Below are 21,998 nucleotides of genomic sequence, written 5' to 3' on the forward strand. Positions count from 1 at the left end.
ATCAATTCCTTTTGAGGGATCATTTGTCTATATCTGAACTTCTGGGGTTTTTTTGTTGTTGTTGTTGTTTTTTGTTTTTTTGTTTTGTTTTGTGTTTTGGAGACTGAGTCTCACTCAGTCACCCACACTAGAGTGCAGTGGTGTGATCTCGGCTCACTGCAACCACCACCTCCTGAGTTCAAATGATTCTCCTGCCTCAGCCTCCCAAGTAGCTGGGATTGCAAGCACCCGCCACCACACCCAGCTGATCTGTGTATTTTTTTGTACAGCTGAGATTTTACCATGTTGGTTAGACTGGTCTCGAACTCCTGACCTCAAGTGATCCACCTGCCTTGGCCTCCCAAAGTGCTGGGATTACAGGTGTGGCCACAGTGCCAGGCCAATATCTGAACTTCTTGTCCATAATTATGCTTAATTTAACTTTATGGTAAAATGTGTACTTCTTATTCAATAGTATGAATTCAGACATTCTCTTTTCATTCATTCAATAGAGAAAGTTTGAACACCTATTCTGTGTTAAGCTTCTTCTAGGTTCTGGAAAAGTACCAGTGAACAAAACATAATCTCTGCCCTCCTGGATCTTACATTCTGGTAAAGGGAGAAACAACAGGTACATCCGATGGTCATACTGTTAGGGAGAAAAATAAAATGATGCAAGAGCCACAGAGAGTGGGGCTGAGACAGGGGTTGTGAATTTATGTTGGGAAATCAAAGGACATTTGAGCAAAGTCCAGAACCAAGTGAAGAAGCCAGTACTTCCCAGATGGATATCTAGGGAAATAGCTTTTGCAGGTATAGGGACTAGCAGGTGCAAAGACTTCAGGTGGAGGCATGTTTAACACAGTGAGTGAGGTGGAGAGGAGTTGGGATGGGGATCAGAGAGACAACAGAACATGTAGGGCCTTGCTGGCCATGGCGAGGCCTTTGGATTTTACTCTGAGTGAGATGGAAGCCAATGGAAGATTTTGAACTGGGGAGTAGTATGATCTGACTTGGGTTTTAAGTTTTAAAAGGGTGGCTTTGGCTGTCGTGTTGAAATTAGATTGCAAGGGAGCAAGAACAGAAGAAGAAAGACCAGTTGGGAGGCTATTGTTGGCCGGGTGTGGTGGCTCATGCCTGTAATCCCAGCACTTTGGAAGGCCAAAGCAGGCGGATTACTTGAGGTCGGGAGTTTGAGACCATCCTGACCAACATGGAGAAACCCCGTCTCCACTAAAAATACAAAACTAGCCGGGCATGGTGGCACATGCCTGTAATCCCAGCTACTCGGGAAGCTGAGGTAGGAGAATCGCTTGAACCCGGGAGGCGGGGGTTGTGGTGAGTGGAGATCACGCCATTGCACTCCAGCCTGGGCAACAAGAACAAAAAAAAAAAAAAAAAGGAGGCTACTGTCATAGTCCAGACCAGAGACCAGAGATGGTTGTGGCTTAGAACAGGATGATGTAAGTGGTGGGAAGTGGTTGGATTTTGAATATACAGGGTGATTGTAAAGTCTAGAAACATAGATAACATTATTGTATCTTGTATTAGAATATAGCATCAATAAATCATTTATTATCTAGACTGGGTAGCCACCTTGTATTTCAAAGGTAAGCTCGTGGATATCAGGAGAGCTGTGAGAGACAAAGAGAGGAGTTAAGGTGACTCCCAGGTCCGTGGCCTGAGACCCTGGAAGCAAGGATGTGTCATTTACTGACAGGAGAGACCGTGGGAGAGCAGGTTTGGAAGGCAAGACCAGGAGTTTGGTTTTGGACTTACTGAACTGAGATGCCCATGAGACATTCCAGTGCAGAGGTCAAGGTAGTTAGATACATGAGTTTGGAGGTCAGGAGAGGCTGAAGAGAAAACCTTGAGAGTTGTCAGAATCGAAGAGTATTTACCGCTTTGCAACTGGATAACACTATCTGTGGAGTAAATATAGATAGAGAAGACAAGAGGTTAGAGAATGGGCTCCTTCAAAGTTGAGAGGTCATAGAATTGAGAAGGGATGAGACAAGGAGATGAGAAGGAGAAATGGTGTCCTGGAAGCCAGGTGAAGCAAACTGTGTTCACTTTTGTAGAATCTCAAGTTCAAAAAATTAAAGGAAAAAACCAATCAAGCTACCTTAGAGCAATATTTGTATTTAGTGGATGTTATAGTATTGCAACTAAATTGTGCCCCCAAATGGAGGAAAGCAGATAAGAAGGACCCCTTACATAATGTCACTCGAACAGGGTTAATTCCACTAAGTTGGTAACACTTGACACTTTTGCCAAGCCTAACCAACTCCCCCACTGTTTACTGGGACTTCAGTCTTTAATCTTACCCTGTCTCCTACTTCCCATCTGCCTCTTCAATCACCTTCTATATGCTGACTACTCTTAAGTCTATGAACCTAGGCCCAAACCCTCTTCTTTCAGTGATCTCTATTCAACTGTCCCCTGAACATCTTCACCTGTTGCTCCCAAGGCTCCTCAGATTCAAACTGTACAAACAGAATTCCCCATCTTTCCTGCCAACTGGCCCCTCAGATCATGTTCATCTTGGTGAACAGCAACAGTCATTTACATGGTCACTCCAAAAAGAAACTTACTCCCTGTAGACTCCTCCTTTTCCCTCATTGCCACATATATTTGGAGCCCGGTCCCATAACTTCTATCCTTTAACATTATATGTAAAACTATATGTGTAAGAGGAGAGGGAGCAGAGTGGAGATTCACACTGTGCCCATGACTTCTGCCTTAGTTATGGCCTTCATCACTTATTGCCTGAACTATCAGAACATTCTGTTCTTCTTCCAGTTCCTCTGCTTCCAATCTATTTTTTTGAGCACATACACAGATTTATTTTAATAGGAGAAAATGAATGAATTTAAAAACAAAAAAATTGGGATCTCTGACCTTCTCCAAATATAACAAGTAGACTTGTGTCTGAATTGCCAATAGAGCTTAAAATCAAGGACCAAAGATTGGTCCTTAGAGTAGGGGAAAGAGCTAGACAGGAGATTTGGGTTCAAGTTTCAGGTAAACTGCTTCTAGTTAAGTATCTCTGGGCAATTATTGTAATCTATTTGTTTTTCCAAACTCAGTTTAAGCTTACCTCCTCCAGGAAGCCTTCCCTGACTACGCAGATTTAGACAAGTCCCCCTTTCAGTCCCATAACACTGTCTGCCTTTATTATGGCAACTACTTACAACTGCCGATTTATTCCTGCTTCCTCCTTTAGAGTATTAAACTGTAATTTCCTTTTAGTTTCACAGTTCAGCGTAGTGCTTGGCACATAGCAGATGCTCAATAATGTAGAATGTATGCATATTCCACAAACTCAGCTTTCTCACCTGTACAATGGGATAATAATGCCTACTTCTCAGCATTCCTTTGAGATTTACATAAGCTATGCATATAAAAAAACTTCATAAAATATAGCTCAACGTATAAAATACTTGTAGTTTGTCCCCCACTATTTTATAAAGTCCAAATACCTCAACATAGCATTCAAGGCCCTGAACAATGTTTTCCAGGTCACCTTTTCGATTTCCCTCTGGCTCCCACCCCATTACTCTATATTATAGCCAGCCAAATAATATTCCAAACTCACCAACTTCTTTCATACCTCCTATCATTTTATATCGGATTCACCTATCTACATGTCAGTATCAGTAATATGGGCTACTATCATTATAATTATGATTGAAATAGTAGGAAATAGAAACAAATGTTGCTTTTGTCTACTAAGCATTTTGTTATCCTCTGTCTTTTCCCCTTATCCTAGTCAATATTCCATTCAAACATACGGGTTCAATTACATTTTTCAATGCCTACCGGATAAAATTACCTTGTAGTATGGATAAGGTTCTTCATGATCCGACTTCCTTCTGTTATTTAACCTTCCTCTACTGCTCCACTAATAGCCTTTGTGACAGCTGTAGTAACTACAGTATATGTAGTTTTCCCAAGATAATAGGCTGGCTCAGCTTTCATGCCTTTACACATGATGTGTCCTTTGCCTCTTACGTCCTCCTCTACTTTGTCTATCCAGTGAACTCCCTGTCAACCTTTAAGATTCAATTCAGATGTAAACTCTTCTGTGAAACCTGCCCTTAAATACTCAGTGGCAGAATTAGATGCTCTCTTCTCTCTTATTATGCCATACATATCTTGTCACATTCTTCTGTGACGGTGCCTGTCACCTCCACTAGCCTGTAAACGTATCCAGCAGAGGGCTGCTTTTTATCTCCTAGTCCTTACTGTCTGGCACAAAGCGGGTGCTCACGGAAAATCAGTTGAATACATCAACAACTATTCGTCAGTGGCACCTGAAGCCATGTCATTGGAGCTACCCCATCATTGCCCATCACACACTGCTCTTCATAGACTACTATTACATTCTCTGTCCTTTGAGGTGGCAATCACATGCTGGTGGTATTTCTAGTCAGTTAAAATGACAGTATTAACACACTTGCAAACATTCATTTCTTGAAAGAAGGATTAGGGCAGTGTCATAGCCCGGCAGACTGTGAAACGAAGACATTTACCTTCATTCCCCTTGGTACCCTTCAGCTCCGGTTTTCGCGACCACCTCGCTTGAGGCCCTGAGAGGAACTGCACCAGGGCAGGAAGTGAGGAAGCGGAAGTGGGGACCGGCTTGGGCCTTGGGCCTGGCTGGAGTAGGTGGAATATCCTGGGGCGAGGAGGTTTGGCCCCTGGGCAGCGGCCGGCTTTCCTCTCAGGTAACAGCCTCTGCTTGGGAGTGGTGATGGGACTCAAGGCGGGTCTGGAAACATCGGCTGCCATCCCACCTCCCGTTTCCTGCCGGCACCGTCGGAGTCCAGATTGGGGCGGGAGGGCGACGAGGCGGTCGGTTACCATCCGCAGGAGGCAAAATCCCTGTGGCGTGACGCCATCACGTCCCTCCCGCCTTCTAGGAGCTTCCCTGAAGTCCAGCCTTCCCCTCCGCAGTGCATTGCCGGTTCTCCGAGGGTAATTGCTGGTCTGATTCTCTGTGTGACTGAGCGCCCAACACCTGGCTCATCTGGTACACAGCCATCATCTGAAATGGGGGTTGGATGAATGAAGACGAGGATGCCGAGGAAAGGCCCTGCCCACAGAAAGTTGATTCTTGCTCAGCCTCCACCCGCCATTTTCAAAATTCTTTCCAAAGCATCTCGTTTCTTCCTCCCCCACGGCCCTGTCTGGAGATTATTCTTTGTGTTGCGGATGAGGGTACCGAGACTCAGGGAAGTTGTTAAGTCTTAGGAAATGGCAACGCAGGACCTCAGATCATGGCTTTGAATCCTAATTAAAGGAGAGAGATGAGGCATGTGAGCGTTCAGTGAAGAGTAGCTGTTTACTCCAGGGGGTGAGGTGTGTCTTGTGCACCTCATTCTCCATTGCCTAGAATGGAGCCTGCCACATAGTAAACTCTGGAAGATTATTAGTCGAATAAATTAATGAACACACACTTGGGGCTCAAAAAGATTAGACTTTCTGCCTCTGACAGTATTCTTTTCATCAAAACAGTAACACCTCCTAATGGCGTGGTAGTCTCTATAACCATTCTCCCGTAGCGTTCTTGACCGGAGCTCATTTCCTTCCGAGTCAAACTCATGTCTATAGGCAGAACCTGTACAAACACAAGAGCTGTTCTTTCCTCACAGTTCCACCTTAAATGCATCTTTTCAGAGATGGCTCCGGGCACTCAGCCTCTTAGATGCTATTGTCATTATTGTCCCAAGTATTTGGATAAAGTCAGTTTAGCTCCTCTGTTCCTTATTCTCAATCCTGAAATAAAAAAATTTTTGGAAACCAATTTTCCCTCCAACTCATTTGGTGGTAAAACTTGGCCTTAGGCCATTGTAGTCTTTTTTTTTTTTTTTTTGAGACGGAGTCTTGCTCTGTCGCCCAGGCTGGACTGCAGTGGTGTGATCTCGGCTCACTGCAAGCTCCGCCTCCCAGGTTCACGCCATTCTTCCGCCTCAGCCTCCCGAGTAGCTGGGACTACAGGCGCCCGCCACCACGCCCGGCTAATTTTTTGTATTTTTAGTAGAGACGGGGTTTCACCTTGTTAGCCAGGATGGTCTCAATCTCCTGACCTCGTGATCCACCTGCCTCGGCCTCCCAAAGTGCTGGGATTACAGGCGTGAGCCACCGTACCCAGCCCATTTGTAGTCTTTATTCCAAATATTTACATGTTTTTATTGCAGACATGTTAATGTGTTTAATTGTTCAGAGCAGCCCCACACCTTACTGTGGGTATCATGTAATATATGGTATAGATATGGCACTATTCTTGAAAATTCCACCCCCCACCGCACCCAAAAGAGAATTTCCACAACTCATCTGGCCTCAAAGGATTTGGATAAACGATCGTGGACTGATAGTTTAATGCCACCTGATAAATCATTTCCTGTTAGGATTCAGATGAAATGGGGAGAAGGAAACAGCATTGTGAAACTGGGCAGATCTAAAAAGAACACTGAAAGACCTTTTCAATGTAATCATTTGTTTTGCTGGGAATTATTTAGGAGGAAAGCTCCTTAACTGAATGGTAAGTTTTAGTGTGAGGTTCATGTTTTATGTTTCTCCACAAAGCCATACAAATGGTAGGTACTCAAGAAATATCTGTTGATGATTTGAAAATATTTGCTCAAAACTATAGAATTTTACTTGACAATTACAAGAGCTAGATTTTATTTTTTAAATGCCATGCTTTATAGGAGTTTGTGACCATCTGGGCAGCTAGTAGGAACCCGTGTCTAAAAAAAATATTTTTTTAAGGCCAAGCACGGTGGCTCACGCCTATAATCCCAGCACTTTGGGAGGCTGAGGCGGGCGGATCACTTGAGGTTGGGAGTTCGAGACCACCCTGGACAATATGGTGAAACCCTGTCTCTACTAAAATTACGAAAAATTAGCTAGGCTTGGTGGCTCGTGGCTATAGTCCCAGCTACTTGGGAGGCTGAGGCAGGAGAATCACTTGAACCTGGGAGGTGGAGGTTGCAAAGAGCCAAGATCGTGCCACTTCACTCCAGCCTGGGTGACACAGCAAGACCCCATCTCAAAAAAAAAAAAAATTTTTTTTTTTTTTTTAATTAGTTAGACTTGGTGGTATGCAACTGTAGTCCCAGCTACTTGGGAGGCTGAGGCAGGAGGACTGCTTGAACCCAGGAGTTTGCAAGCAGCCTGGGGTACATAGTGAGGCTTTATCTCAAAAAAAAAAAAAAAAAAAAAAGTGATTGTAATTATAAAGCTATAGAATCAGTGCAGGTTTATCCCAAGGCATTGTGTCAATCAATCATTGTGTCATTTGCACAACACATGTTTCTTGAGTACCTACTGTTGCTAATTAGCTGTTAGGGATAGGATTACAGTGGTAAATAAGACAGTCAGGGTCCCTGCCCCAGGGAGCTTCTAGTTTGGTGGTGAAGAAAGGCACTGAGCAAATAACAAATAGGTCAGTACAGATTGTTATAAGTGCAATGAAGGAAATTAACCAGGTGCTGGGGAGACCTAAGTAGTTAGTGTGGTCGGTGAAGACCTCTCAGATCTGTGACACGAAATACCTAACTTCTTCCCTCTATTTCTAAATATTATAGCGAGTTGGGTAGCCAGACAACCAACATTCAAATGTGGAAATTTACCCTCTTGGGCACTAATTTTGTCACATCACTATAGTGATAACAGCCTCACAGTTATTTGATGGTATGTGTAAACAGCATTTTCATATAGTCAGATGTCTAAAACACAATAAACCAACATATAATTTACAACTAACACCAATTAATTGAGCTCCTTGACAGTCTGAAAAGATAGCAGTAGTAGAATGGTGTCTTAAATATTCTGTGTTCATATCACAAGGTAAAGTTCAAGTCATTGTACATTAGTAAGTGGTATGAATTCACTTCTCTAGACTTTTTTCCTTGTGATTTTTCTAATGGTTGGGGTTGTATTTATTTCTGAAATGATGTCATGTAAATTCATTTTAAACTACTCTATTGGATTAGAAGGCTATTATTTTGATATTTTTCTGGGTTAGAAAATTCATTTAAGAAAACGGTTTTTAAAAGTTTAAAATACAGGTTAGAGAATGTAGAAAAACCTAAAAGTTACGATTGTCCTTCCAAAATATAGATAGGTAGCTATCCAAAAAAGAAAAAAAATTTAACATTTGTTGTTCAATTCCAGCAAGTTGTGATTCTAACAAGGCTTTAAAAGAAAATAGACTCGTGAAGAAACAGATCAATATGTGTTGCTCTAAGCCAATGTCATAGTGCATCTCTGCCTTGAGTGAGTTTGGTAGAGGGAAAAAAAGGACAATAGAAAAAGAAAACCCTCATGATTGAAAATTTTAATAGCTTACTGAAATAGTATAAATCAGGTTTTCACTGCAGGAAGGAGTCAAATAAAAATGATTGTGTTTGAAGTACAAAAAAGAGAAAATCAGAAAGTTGTAGAAATACAACTTCTCTTTTTCTTCCTAGGGTTAATGATAGTGTCTTTCTGAGAAATCTTTTTCTCTTTTTTTTTTGAGACGGAGTCTCGCTCTGTCGCCCAGGCTGGAGTGCAGTGGCACAGTCTCGGCTCACTGCAAGCTCCGCCTCCTGGATTCACACCATTCTCCTGCCTCAGCCTCCCGAGTAGCTAGGACTACAGGCGCCCACCACCATGCCTGGCTAATTTTTTGTATTTTTAGTAGAGACGGGGTTTCACTGTGTTAGCCAGGACAGTCTAGATCTCCTGACCTCGTGATCCACCCACCTCCGCCTCCTAAAGTGCTGGGATTACAGGCGTGAGCCATCATGCACGGCCGAGAAATCTTAATTAAACAGATATTTAATACATTTTCTTATTTATTTATTTATTTATTTTTGAGAGAGAGTCTCACTCTATCTCCCAGGTTATAGTGCAGTGGCATAATCTCAGCTCACTGCAACCTCTGCCTCCCAGGTTCAAACGATTCTCATGCCTCAGCCTCCCAAGTAGCTGGGATTACAGGTGTGTGCCCACCAAGCCCAGCTAATTTTTTGTGTTTTTAGTAGAGAGAGGGTTTCGCCATGTTGCCCAGGCTGGTGTTGAACTCCTGAGCTCAGGTGATCTGCCCGCAGCAGCCTCCCAAAGTGCTAGGATTATAGGCGTGAGCCACCACGCCCAACCACTTATACAGGTACATTTTCTGTCTCGCTTAGTTAACAGTGTGTTGTATTTTTACCAAAAAGAGGTTATCTTCTCTTATTTTTTTAAAAAAGAAGTGATAGTTTATTTAGGATGCTTCTAAAAATGTGTGTCTTCCTTTAATACACATACAGAAATTAATCAAGCCTGAGCTAGTTATCTGAGGTGGTCAAGGGGAGCAAAACTAAAAGCAGTGAACACATTTGTTATGGATTTCAACATTTTTTTCTTTTGTATGTGTGCAGTTTCTCTAGTAAAATCTGATTATAGATCTTCTAGGTTTCGTTGGATCTGGATGTTCGTCAGGGCTCGAAATCAATTTGATACACCGTCTTGGCAGCCGGCAGTGGTGAATCACTAGGGAAATTGCAAACTAACTGACCCTCCTTAATACAAAATAATGAAAACGAGAAAGGGAATGGTTTCCTATAAACTGAACTGATCATTCACAAGCATTGTGTAGAGTTTGGGGGCTGCATATCCTTTGTAAGTTTCAGTATATGGGCCTCTCTGTGTGTCCTTGTTTTGAGACCTGATAGACACAGGCTGATCACTGCAGGATTTAGAGAAATCCTTGTATTATTTGAGTCTTACTATTGACACTGTTTAATCCTAAACTCATTCTTCTTTTTCCAAAGGTGAACAAATAAAGTAATTTAACCTTTCCCTCTAATTTACCAGGCTTATCTGGACTACAATAGAGGTTTTAGGGTACCATGAGTTAGCTGTGGAGTCCACTGATGTGCAGCTGTTTGTCTTCATAGCTGATCCTCCTTTCTTTTAGGTTTAGCAGGCAAGCAGATTGTATTTAGATCTGATTCTCAGGACTTGTAGTTCTAAAAACAATACAGTCATAGGGTCAGTGGGTGATTCTAAGACTCAATTTTACCCCCATTTTAGTTATTCTCAGAACATAATGTTTTTATACATGACAATATATCTTAAGAGATGCCTGAAATCCTAGCATTTCATGAGGCTAAAGTGGGAGGATCACTTGAGGCCAGAACTTTTTGACCAGCCTGTGCAACATATGGAGACCCCCATCTCTACAAAATATTTAAAAATTAGCCAGGCAGGCTGGGCGCAGTGGCTCACGGCTGTAATCCCAGCAGTTTGGGAGGCTGAGGCGGAAGGATCACAAGGTCAGGAGTTTGAGACCAGCCTGACCAACATGGTGAAACCCCGTCTGTACTAAAAATACAAAAATTAGCCAGGTGTGGTGGCGTGCACTTGTAATCCCAGCTGCTCAGGAGCCTGAGGCAGGAGAATTGCTTGAACCCAGGAGGCAGAGGTTGCAGTGAGCAAAGATCCCGTCACTGCACTCCAGCCTGGGCAACACAGGGAGACTCCGTCTCAAAAAAAACCAAAAAAAACAAAAAAACAAAAACAAAAACAACACGGCAAGGCACACACCTTGGGAGGCTAAGGCCAGAGAATTGCATGAACCTAGGAGTTTGAGGCTGCAGTGAGCTATGATTGCACCACTGTACTTCAGCCTGGGAAACAGGGCAATACCCTGTCTCTGAAAAAAAAAAAAAAAAGAAAAAGAAATGTCAGAGACAAGTTCTGTTTTTTAAAATGTTGACTTGTGTACTGTCCATGTAATGCTTTGTAGCCATTATATTTCTGGCCAAAGAGGTTGGATGATATTTTCTGCAGAAACTTCTATGACTAGAAAGACAACCTGTATTTCTTTAAATAATATAGGCCAATTTCTCATGAGGGATTTTCCCATACCTATCCTAGGAACAGTTATATGGTACCCTCGATTCTGGCTGCTGTAAGTGAGGGGCTGATTTGGAAACAAAACCTAGATTTGCAGACTGATTTAGTCTTCTATAGACTTAAAAAAAAGTTTAATTTTAATTTTTTTTGTGCTTCCCTTGCAGGAAATTGATACTTTATCAACGTAGAGATTAATTATTTGTATTTGGGAGCAGCAGCACTGGGGACCAATTACCTGTCAAGAGTTTTATAAACCAGTGACATAAACTGTTATTCCATTGCTTTCATCCTCCATCTCACCTTGGAACTTATATTACTTATGGCGTTCACGAGACAAGTGAAAAACTTTGTGAAAAATTACTCAGATGCTGAAATAAAAGTCAGGGAAGCAACTTCTAATGACCCTTGGGGTCCCTCTAGTTCTCTGATGCTAGATATCAGTGACTTGACTTTCAACACAATTTCTCTCTCAGAGATTATGAATATGTTATGGCACAGACTCAATGACCATGGGAAGAACTGGCGCCACGTGTATAAATCCCTTACGCTAATGGATTATCTCATCAAGAATGGATCAAAGAAAGTTGTTCAGCATTGCAGAGAGGGGTTCTGTAACCTTCAAACACTAAAAGATTTTCAGCACATAGATGAAGCTGGAAAAGACCAAGGTAATGGTTAAAGAAGTTTATATAAGCTGGGTATGGTAGTGTGCACCTGCAATCCTGGTGCTTGGGAGGCTGAGGTGGGAGGATCACATGAGCCCAGGCATTTGATGCTGTAATGAGGAAAGATTGCACCTGTGAATAGCCACTGTACTCCAGCCTGGGCAACATAGCAAGACCCCGATCTCTAAAGTTTAAAACAAAAGTTTATAGCATGTGCCAATAAAGATTAGGAGGTTTGGGGGATCATTTTATATCAGGAGGTGGGGAAGAGTTGTACTTAAATGTACTAGCTATCTTTCCTCTGGGACAGTTATAGTTTCCAATTTAATCCTCTGTATTGAGTCTTCAGTGCCTTAGAGAACAATACTTTTTTCAAAAGGAAAAAAAAAGCGAACACACTTAGGTTTCTGATAAAATGATACCTCATAGAAAATGAATAAAGTGAATAAAACAGGAGGCACGGCAATTTGGTGTAATAATGTCACTATAATTCATAATTATAATTAAACTGGAATTTAGTCATAAATTAAGGAAATATTTCCACAGGCTGGAATCTTCAAAGACTATCTAGATGGAAGCAGTTAAATGAATACAAAAATTTAGATCATAAAATAATTCTTTCGGGGGCGGAAGAGGAGGTGCAGTAGGGAAAGGATAGGATCCTGAGATGATTCAGTAGTGCCTGATATTCTACAGTGGCAAAAGGCTCAGCGCTTCCTCTCCTGCTACTGTAAAATTATAATTTGTGTTTAAAGTGAATAGTTTTATGAATCATGAGAAGAGGATAAAATTCAGAGCATTCTCTCTGGGAAGCATGCATTTTAAAAATAGACCTTTTTTTAAGGGCAGCTTTAGGTTTACAGAAAAATTATGCAGAAAGTTACGCAGAGTTCCCATTTACCCTTCCCCACTCAGACACAATTTCTCCTAATAACATCTTGCATTAGTGTGGTCCATTTGTCACAATTTATAAGCAAATACTGATACATTATTGTTAACGAAAGTTCATATCTTACATTAGGATTTACTCTTTGTGTTCTACAGTCCTATGGGTTTTGAAAAATGCATGGTGTCATGTGTCCACCATTCCACTATCATACAGAGTACATATGTCCTGTGCTCCAGCTTTTCATCCTTTTCCTCTCCCCTTGAATCCCTGGCAACCACTGGTCTTTTTATCATCTCTATAGTTTTGCCTTTTCAGATGTCATAGAGTTGGAATCTTAAAGTATGTAGCTTTTTCAGACTGGTTTCTTTCACTTGGCAATATGCATTTAAGATTCCTCCATGTCCTTTCATAGCTTGAGAGTTTCGTTTTTTCTTCTTTTTTTTTAAAAAAAAAACTTTATTGAGATATAATTCACATGCCATGCAATTCACCCATTTAAGGTGTACAGTTATGTGGATTTTGGTATATTACAGTATAATTTTTCAAAATTATAACTATAACATAAAATTTGCCTTTGTAAGTATACAATTCAGTTGCATTAATTATATTCACAATGTTGTGCAGCCATCACCACTCTTGGTAAAACTCTTTCATCACCCCAAACAGAAACCCCATAACCATTAAGCAATAGCTCCCCATTCCCATTCCACCAAGGCCCTATCTGTCTCTCTGAATTTTCCTGTTCTAGGTATCTCATGTAAGTGGAATCATACAGTATTTGTTCTTTTGTGTCTGACTTATTTCAGTTACTATAATGTCCTCAGGGTTGTCATGTTGTAGGATATATCAGAACTTTATTCCTTTTATGTCTGAATAATATTCTATTGTATGTACATTGCGCATTTTAAAAATTTACTCATCTGTTGATAGACTCTTGGGTTGTTTCTTTTAGCTATTGTGAATAGTGTTCCACTGAACATGGGAGTGTAGGTATCAATTCAAGTTCTGGCTCTCAGTTTATTTGGGTGTATACTTAGGGGTGGAACTGTTTGATCATATGGTAATTCAGTGTTTAGCTTTTTGAGGAGCTGCTAAATTTTTCCATAGTGGCTGTATCCATTTTACATCTCCACTGGCAATTTAAAAATGTCCCAGTTTTTCTGTATTCTTGTCAGCACTTGTTATTATCCTTTTTTGTTGTTGTTGATTATAGCTGTCCTACTGGTTGTGAAGTGGTATCTCACTGTGGTTTTGATTTACATTTCCCTAAAGACTAATGATGTTGAACATCTTTTCATGTCGTTGTTGGCAATTTCTATGTCTTCTCTGGTGTAACGTCTATTCAAATCCTTTGCCGATTATTAACTTTTTAAGACAACTTTTTGAGTATTAAAAGTTCTTTATATATTCTGGATACAAGACCCTTATCAGAGAAGTGATATGCAAGTATCTTCTCTGATTCTATAGATTCCTTTAATTTTGTTGGAGGTGTCTTTTGATGCACAAAATTTTTAAAGTTTGAAGTGCAATGTATAATTTTTTCCCTTGGTTACTTGTGCTTTAGGGGTCATATATAAGAAACTATGGGCTCCATTGTCTAATCCAGGATCATGAAGATTTATACCTATCTTTTCTAAGAGATTTATAGTTTTAGCTTGTACATTCAGGTCCTGGGTCCTTTTTGAATTAATTTGTGTATGTGCTGTGAAGTTTAACTTCATTCTTTTTCATGAAGATGCCCTGCTACCATTTATTGAAAAGACCATTTTTTCCCTATTGAGTTATATTGGCACCCTCGCAAAAATCAATCAACCAAATAAGATGTATGGGCTTATTTCTGTACTCCCAGTTGTTTCATTGGTCTATATGTCAGGCCTTATGCCAGTACCATACTGTTTTGATTACAGTAGCTTTGTAGTAAGTTTTGAAATTAAGGAGTGTGAGTTCTCCAACATTGTTCTTTTATAAGCTTTTTTTTTTTTTTTTTTTTTTTCTATTCTGAGTCTCTTGCATTTTCATTTGAAGTTTAACACCAGCTTATGAATTTCTGTTAAAAAAGATGGCTAGGGCCAGATGTGGTGACTCACACCTATAATCCCAGCATTTTGGGAGGTGGAGGCAGTCAGATCACTTGAGGCCAGGAGGTCAAGACCAGCCTGGCCAACATGGTGAAACCCCATCTTTACTAAAAGTGCCAAAAATTAGCCAGGTATGGTGGCACACACTTGTAATCCCAGCTACCTGGAGGCTGAGGCATGAGAATTGCTTGAACCTAGGAGGTGAAGGTTGCAATGAGCCAAGATCACACCACTGCACTCCAGCCTGGGCAACAGAGTGAGACCCTGTCTCAGGAAAAAAAAAAAAAAAAAAAAAGATGGCTAGAATTTGGCTGGAATTTTGATGGGCTTACATTGAATCTGTAGATCAATTTGGGGTATATTGTCATTTTAACAATACTAATTTCTCCAATCTTTGTACACAGGATGTCTTTCTTTTTATTTAGATATTTTTTTCACTTCTTTCAATAGTGCTGTGTAGGTTTTGGTGTACAAGTCTTGCATTTCTTAAGTTTTTTTCATTTTAAAGATTATTTTCCAGTTAATTTCAGAAGTTCTTGCATTTCTGAAAGTTATTTCTAAGCATTTTAGTCTTTTTAAAACTCCAGTAAATGGATTTTTTTTTTTTTTTTTTTTTGAGGTGGAGTCTCGCTCTGTCGTCCAGGCTGGAGTGCGGTGGCACCATCTTGGCTTACTGCAAGCTCCGCCTCCTGGGTTCACACCATTCTCCTGCCTCAGCCTCCGGAGTAGCTGGGACTCAGGCTGGAATTGTCTTCTTAATTTCATTTTCAGATTGTTCATGGCTGGTGTATAGAAATACACCTGATTAACTGATTTTTGTATGTTGATCTGTCTACTAGATCCCGTCATGTACAAATAGTTTCACTTCTTCCTCTCCAATCTAGATTCCTTGGCTAGAAAGAAGTGTTGAGAGCAGACATCCCGTCTTGTTCCTGCTCTTTGGAGGAAAGCTTCCTGTCATCAAGTATGTTAGCTATGGGTTTTTTCTTAGATGTTCTTTATCAGGGTGAGGAAGTTCTCTTCTATTCCTAGTTGTTGAGTGTTTTTATCATGAAAGAAAGTTGTCTTTTTATGCATTTGTACCTTTTATATGTATAAGATAAGGTATACATGGATGTGTTTAAGTTGACTATCATAAAGATCTTTCAGATTCCCTAACAGTTGATCTTAGCACCAAAGCAAGTACAAGTACACTATGCTAGACTTTATGAATACTCTTGATAATTTATTACCACCAAGAGAGCAAGAAAAATGCAAGTTAGAATTGAAATGTCAACAGAAGCATAGTGCATTCATTTGTTGATTATGGAAGGTACATTAGCAATTGATTGATAACATTGTACACATTATTCACTAATACAAATTAATGAAAAAGATTCCATTGGGGAAAATACTATCTTTTACGTATTTCTTTTTGTGTATTTTTTCTTTTTTTTTCTTTGAGATGGAGTCTCACTCTGTCACCCAGGCTGGAGTGCAGTGGTGCTATCTTGGCTCACTGCAACCTCTGCCCCCCCGGTTCAAGTGATTCTCCTGCCTCACCCTCCCGAGTAGCTGGGACTACAGGCACCTGCCACCGTGCCCTGCTAATTTTTGTATTTTTAGTAGAGACAGGGTTTCACCATCTTGGGCAGGCTGGTCTTGAACTCCTGACCTAGTGATTCACCCGCCTCAGCCTCCCAAAGTGCTGGGATTACAGGTGTGAGCCACTGTGCCCAGCCCTCTTTGTGTGTTTTCTAATGAATGTGATATACTAGAAGAGTAGCTGTTGCCATAATTTCACTCATACTTAAATAAATGTGCATTCATTGAGGATATATACTTGCATAACAATTTGTTACTGCTGGGGTATACAGTCAAAATAGTTTGCAAACCACTGGCTCTCAGGATAAAGTCAGGCCCCTTAACATGTTTCCAATCTACTTTTCTGCTCTTACTTCCCTAGTCTTCAATGTGGCACATTGCATTAACAGTCATTCCTAATATATTGTTTCCTTAAACATTTCTGTGCTTATACTTAAGATTTGTCTTTCCCCTTGAAATACTCTTTTATCGCTGTCCATGTTTTGAACTCCTACTTAATCTCCAAATCCTAGCTCAGAATCCTTTTTCCCTCTATCCCCAACTACTCTTTCCCTCATTGGGTGGAATTAATTGCTGCAGTACTTTATTCATAATATCAAAGCAGTGCTTTTTATGGTATATTTTATTGATTTTATATGTCTCATTTTAACTAGATTGTAAGGGCATGTACCATATGTTAATCATCCTTTCACCGTCAGGCCTGCACAGAGTAGACAGTAAATTTTTATCAAATGGAAGTCATATAAAAAAACAAGAAAGAAAAACTGCTAGATAAAAATGATTTTGTTGACTCGGAGAAGAAAGAAGACAGTATCAAGTCTGTACTGAGAAGTGAATGAAAGAGAAATTATTTGGTCCAAGTAATCTATATCTGGAGCCTGCCGTAGTTACAGGTTATCAAGAGAGATGAAGACAAAAGAAGATATAGAAAAAAGGGCTTTCTTGGCTCTCTTATTTGGTCTTTACACTTGCTGTTCCCTTTCCCTGGAATGCTGTTGTCCAGAAACCTGCATGGCTTTCTCAGAAAGTCTTATTAGAGGTCTTCTAATTCTACCCTAGTTATAAAAAACAGCCCGGCCTCCTCGTTGCACTGACATGCCCTGGCCACCTTCTGTTTCATTTTTCCCCATAGCGCTTCTCATCTGACATAGTGTATATTCTATTTTAGGATGCGTTTATTGTCTATCCCTACTAAAGTGTGCATTTCACGACGGCAGGGACATTTTACCTTTTATGTCCGCTTCGTCCATGCCCTATCTCCAGTATCTTCAGCAGTGCCTGTCACATGGTACGTGCACAGTAATTAATAATAGTTATACTAGTAGGAAAAACATTGGGAAAACAAATAGGAAAAATTGGGAAACATCAGAGAATAGTAAGTGACTTTTTCAAATCATTTCTCAACACATTTTTCTTTAATCTCTAGACAACTTTTCAGGCGATATATCTCTGAATTTAAGCAGTGAGTCTAATTGTTAATCTGAAAAAATTAATTCATGATTTTCCATGTGTTTCCAGACTTTGGTGACATTGTGTATTGTACTTACTGTAGTTCTAAAAGAATCACCAGTTGGATACATTGCTTTAAAGTTAAAGGTACTTCACAGGAAACACTGTCGAGGCTATAGAAGGACATATTGAGCATATTGTTTGAAATGTAACTAACGTAGTGTTTAAAAATAAACTTATTCTGTATTTGCTAACTTTTGGGCTCTTTTATTAGCAAGCATGTTTACTACACTTTGTAACAAGTGGTATTCTCAACACTTGGCATGCATGAATTCATTTAATCTTCACAACAGCCCTTTGAGATGGGAAATGTTATTGGCTCCTTTTTGCTGATGAGGAAACCAACCTGCAAAGAGGTTGAATAACTCTTCACACAGCTAGTTAGTGGTAGAGACAAGATTGCAATCTAAGCATTTTGGCTCCAGAATACATGTTCTCAACAACTACAGTATATTGTTGAATGAAAGAATTAAGAATGCTATCCTCATCCTGATCATTCTGTTCACTCCTTTACTCCATCCTGTCAGCATGTGTCATGTTTCCAGCTTTGACCAAACATTTAACCAATTACATACAGCAGGATGGAAGGGGCTGAGACTGAACTAATTCTGATCACTATCCTGGGACAAGAATTCAGAAATTTAGTCTTTTTATTAAAAAGTTTTTTAAAAATATACTTTGTTTTTTTAGAGCAGTTTCAGATTCACAGCAAGATTGAGAGGAAAATACTGTGTTCCCAAATACCTTCTTCCTCTGTACATGCATAGCCTCCCCCATCATAAACATCCTCAACCAAAGTGGTACATTTGCTACCGTCAATGAATATATAGTTACATATCATTTTCACCCAAAGTCCATAGCTTACTTTAAGGTGTACTCTTGGTGTTGTACATTTTATAGGTTTGGACAAATGTACAATTACATGTACTCATCATTATAATATCACGCAGAGTAGTTTCACTGCCCTAAAATTTTTCTGTGCTCTGCCTGTTTTTTCCTCCCTCCTTCAGCTCCTGCAACCATTGATCTTTTTACTGTCTCCATAATTTTTCCTTTTCTAAAATGTCATTTAGTTGGAATCATTCAACATGTACCCTTTCAAGTAGGCTTCTGTCACTGGGCTGGAGTGCAGTGGCATTATCAGAGGTCACTGAAGCCTTGAACTCCTGGGCTTAAGTGACCCTCTCAGAGGAGAATCAGCTTCCAGAGTAGCTGGGACTGTAGGTGCACACCACCACGCCCAGCTCATTTTAAAATTTTTTGTGGAGACAAAGTCTCACTACATTGCCCAGGCTGGTCTTGAATTTGTGGCCTCAAGCAATCCTCCTACCTTGGCTTCCCGAAGTGTTGGTATTATAGGCATGAGCCATTGCGCCCAGCCTCATTTCCTTTTAGCACTTAATAGTAGCCCATTGTCGGGATGAATCGCAGTATATTTATCCATTCAGCTACTGAATGTCACCTTGATTGCTTCCAAGTTTTGGCAATTACAAATAAACAACTGTATGAAGTTTTTTATGTGGACAATAATTTTCAACTCCTTTGAGTAAATACCAAGGAACCTGATGTACTCAATTGTATGGCAAGAGTGTTTAGTTTTATAAGAAACTGCCAAACTGTCTTTTAAAGTGGCAGCCCCATTTTGCATTCTCACCAGCAATAATGAGAGTTCCTGATGCTTTACGTCTTTACCAGCACTTGGTGTTGTCAGTGTTCTGAATTTTGGTCATCCTAATAGGTATGTATATAGTATCTCTTATTGTTATTTTAGTGTGCATGTCCCTAATGACGTATGATGTGGAGGATCTTTCATATGCTTACTTGCCATCTGTATATGTGTTGTTTTTTTTTTGTTTTTGTTTTTGTTTTTGAGATGGAGTCTCGCTCTGTTGCCCAGGCTGGAGTGCAGTGGCGTGATGTTGGCTCACTGCAAGCTCCGCCTCCTGGGTTCATGCCATTCTCCTGCTTCAGCTTCCCAAGTAGCTGGGACTACAGGCACCCTACGCCCAGCTAATTTTTTTGAACTTTTTAGTAGAGATGGGGTTTCACTGTCTTAGCCAGGATAGTCTTGATCTCCTGACCTCATGTTCCACCTGTCTTGGCCTCCCAAAGTGCTGGGATTACAGGTGTGAGCCACTGCGCCCAGCCTGTATATCTTCTTTAATGAGGTGTATGTTAAGGTTTTAGGCCCATTCTTAAGTCAGGTTGTTTGTTTTTATTGTTGAGTTTTAAGAATTCTGTGTATATTTCAGATAACACTCCTTCGTCTCTCTCTTTTTTTTTTTTTGCAAATATTTTTTCCCAGTCTGTGTCTCATCTTTTCATTTTCTTGACCATGTCTTTTGCATATCAGAAAGTTTAATTTTAATGAATAACACTATACTGCCTCATGGGTAGTGCTAGTACCTTATAATAATAAAATAATTCTGATTTCTTCTTCCCATCCCTTGTATCATTGCTGTTACTTATTTTGCTTATATATAAGCATATGTGTAAGCATGTATAATCACATTGTTGCTGTTATTGTTTTATTAATAAATAAGAAAGTTTTTATTTTCACTTATTTCTTTTCTGATGCAGTTCATTTCTTTATGCAGATCTGAGTTTCTGAACTTTATCATTTTCCGTTTCTCTAAAGAATTTCTTTGAACATTTTTTGCAAGGTAGGTTACCGGCAACAAATTCCCTCAATTTTTGTTTGACTAAAAAAGTCTTTATTTCTCCTTCACTTTCTTAGTTTTGGTTTCTGAGAAGTTGAATGTAATTCTTATCTTTGTTCCTGTATACGTAAGGTGTTTTTTTCCTCTGGTTTCTTTCAGGAGTATTTTTTTTTGAAAAAAATATTTCCATTTATCCTGCTTAATGTTCTCTGAGCTTCCTTGATCTGTGGTTAGTGTATAACATTAATTTGGAGAAATTATCAGTGACTGTTGTTTCAAATATTTCTCCTGTTCCTGTGTCTCTCTCCTTTGTTAATTTCCATTACACATATGTTACACCTTTTATAGTTGTCCCATAGTTCTTTGTTAATTTCCATTACACATATGTTACACCTTTTATAGTTGTCCCATAGTTCTTGGATGTTCTGTTCTTGTTATTTATTGTTGTTGTCATTCAGCTTTTCTCATCGCTTTTCAGTTTTAGTGGTTTCTATTGAGATGTCCTCCAGCTCAAAGATTCTTTCCTCAACTGTGTCCAATCTCCCAGAAAGCCTACCAAAGGCATTCTTCATTTCTGTTACAATATTTTTGATCGCTAGCATTTCTTTTTGATTCTTTCTTAGAATTTCTATCTCTGTGCTTACATTGCTCATCTATGCTGCGTGCTGTCCACATTATCCGTTAGAGCCCTTACATCTTAATCATAGTTATTTTAAATTCCTAGTCTAATAATTCTAATATATTGGCCCTATCTGCACCTGGTTTTGTTGCTTGTTCTGTCTCCTCAAACTGCGATTTTTGCCTTTTAGTATGTCTTGTAATTTTTTCTTGATAGCTGGGCATGAGGTACAATAAGAGGATCTCAGGTAAATAAGCCTTTAGTGATGTGGCAGTAAGTTAGGCTTAGTGATCTTCCAGATCAGTTAGGCTCTGATAACACCCCATCAGGTTAGGCTTTGGTTAACTAGCTTCTCCTAAGGGCAGAACTTGTTAAGAACAGAATGCTCTGGAAAATTCTGAATGGTTCCTTTTTCCCTCGCCCTGCTAGAAGCACCAGGGGATTTTTCTCCAGTATTTACTGCGAGAACTTGGTCCAGCTCCTTGAGGTAAAACAAAAGTGGGGGAGGCCTGAAGACTTCCCCTGGAGGTTTGATCTCTCAGTTATAGTTCAGGCTTCCCGACCTCAGCACTTTTTTCCTTGGAGGTTTCTGCTCCAGCAAGCCACGATTCTCTGTACTGTATTCGCCTGTCAGTCTCAATGTGGGGCTCAGTGGTTTGCCCTGTGACTACACCTCTCTGATGGGTCCAAGAAGAGTTGTTGATTTTTCTGTATGTTCAGGTTTTTACTTGTTAGAATGGAGTGGCAACTCCAAGTTTTTACATTTTGGATCAGAAGTCAGGTTTATCCTTTTTTATCCGTTTCTAAGTTATTTAGGTGAAGGATGGTACAAGAAGCATACACCATGTACTCTTTATGGTGACTTTAAAAATCCTTCATTAAGTCTAACTAATTTGAAGGTCTTGGGTAAACAGCTAGAAATAGTTGGCAAGGCTGGGTCAGTCTCTTTTATCTTAGGTGAAGGCCCATTACAATTTAGGCTCAACCTCACAAGAGTGGGCACCGTAGTTACCACAGGTGATTCCAGGTTCCCAGGTGATCGTTCTGAATCTCGTTAACATTCGCAGGTAGTCTAACATTCTCTCTTTTATGCCTACAGTGTCTGTATGCCTCTGTCAC

At 40.0% G+C, this 21,998-nt stretch overlaps 1 protein-coding gene across 1 annotated transcript in view; it reads left to right on the forward strand.

The window, feature by feature from the left end:
• Nucleotides 1-4,608: 4,608 nt before the first annotated feature.
• Nucleotides 4,609-21,998, forward strand: part of ENTHD1 (ENTH domain containing 1) — a 147,901-nt gene continuing 130,511 nt past the window's right edge. Inside the window, exons 1-2 of the mRNA XM_025399761.1 lie at nt 4,609-4,709; nt 11,040-11,543. Of these exons, the coding sequence (XP_025255546.1) occupies nt 11,195-11,543 (349 nt within the window). The 5' untranslated portion in view covers nt 4,609-4,709; nt 11,040-11,194. The remainder of the gene's footprint in view (nt 4,710-11,039; nt 11,544-21,998) is intronic.

The sequence above is a fragment of the Theropithecus gelada genome, chromosome 10, assembly GCF_003255815.1.
Source record: "Theropithecus gelada isolate Dixy chromosome 10, Tgel_1.0, whole genome shotgun sequence".
NCBI classification, from domain to species: domain Eukaryota; kingdom Metazoa; phylum Chordata; class Mammalia; order Primates; family Cercopithecidae; genus Theropithecus; species Theropithecus gelada.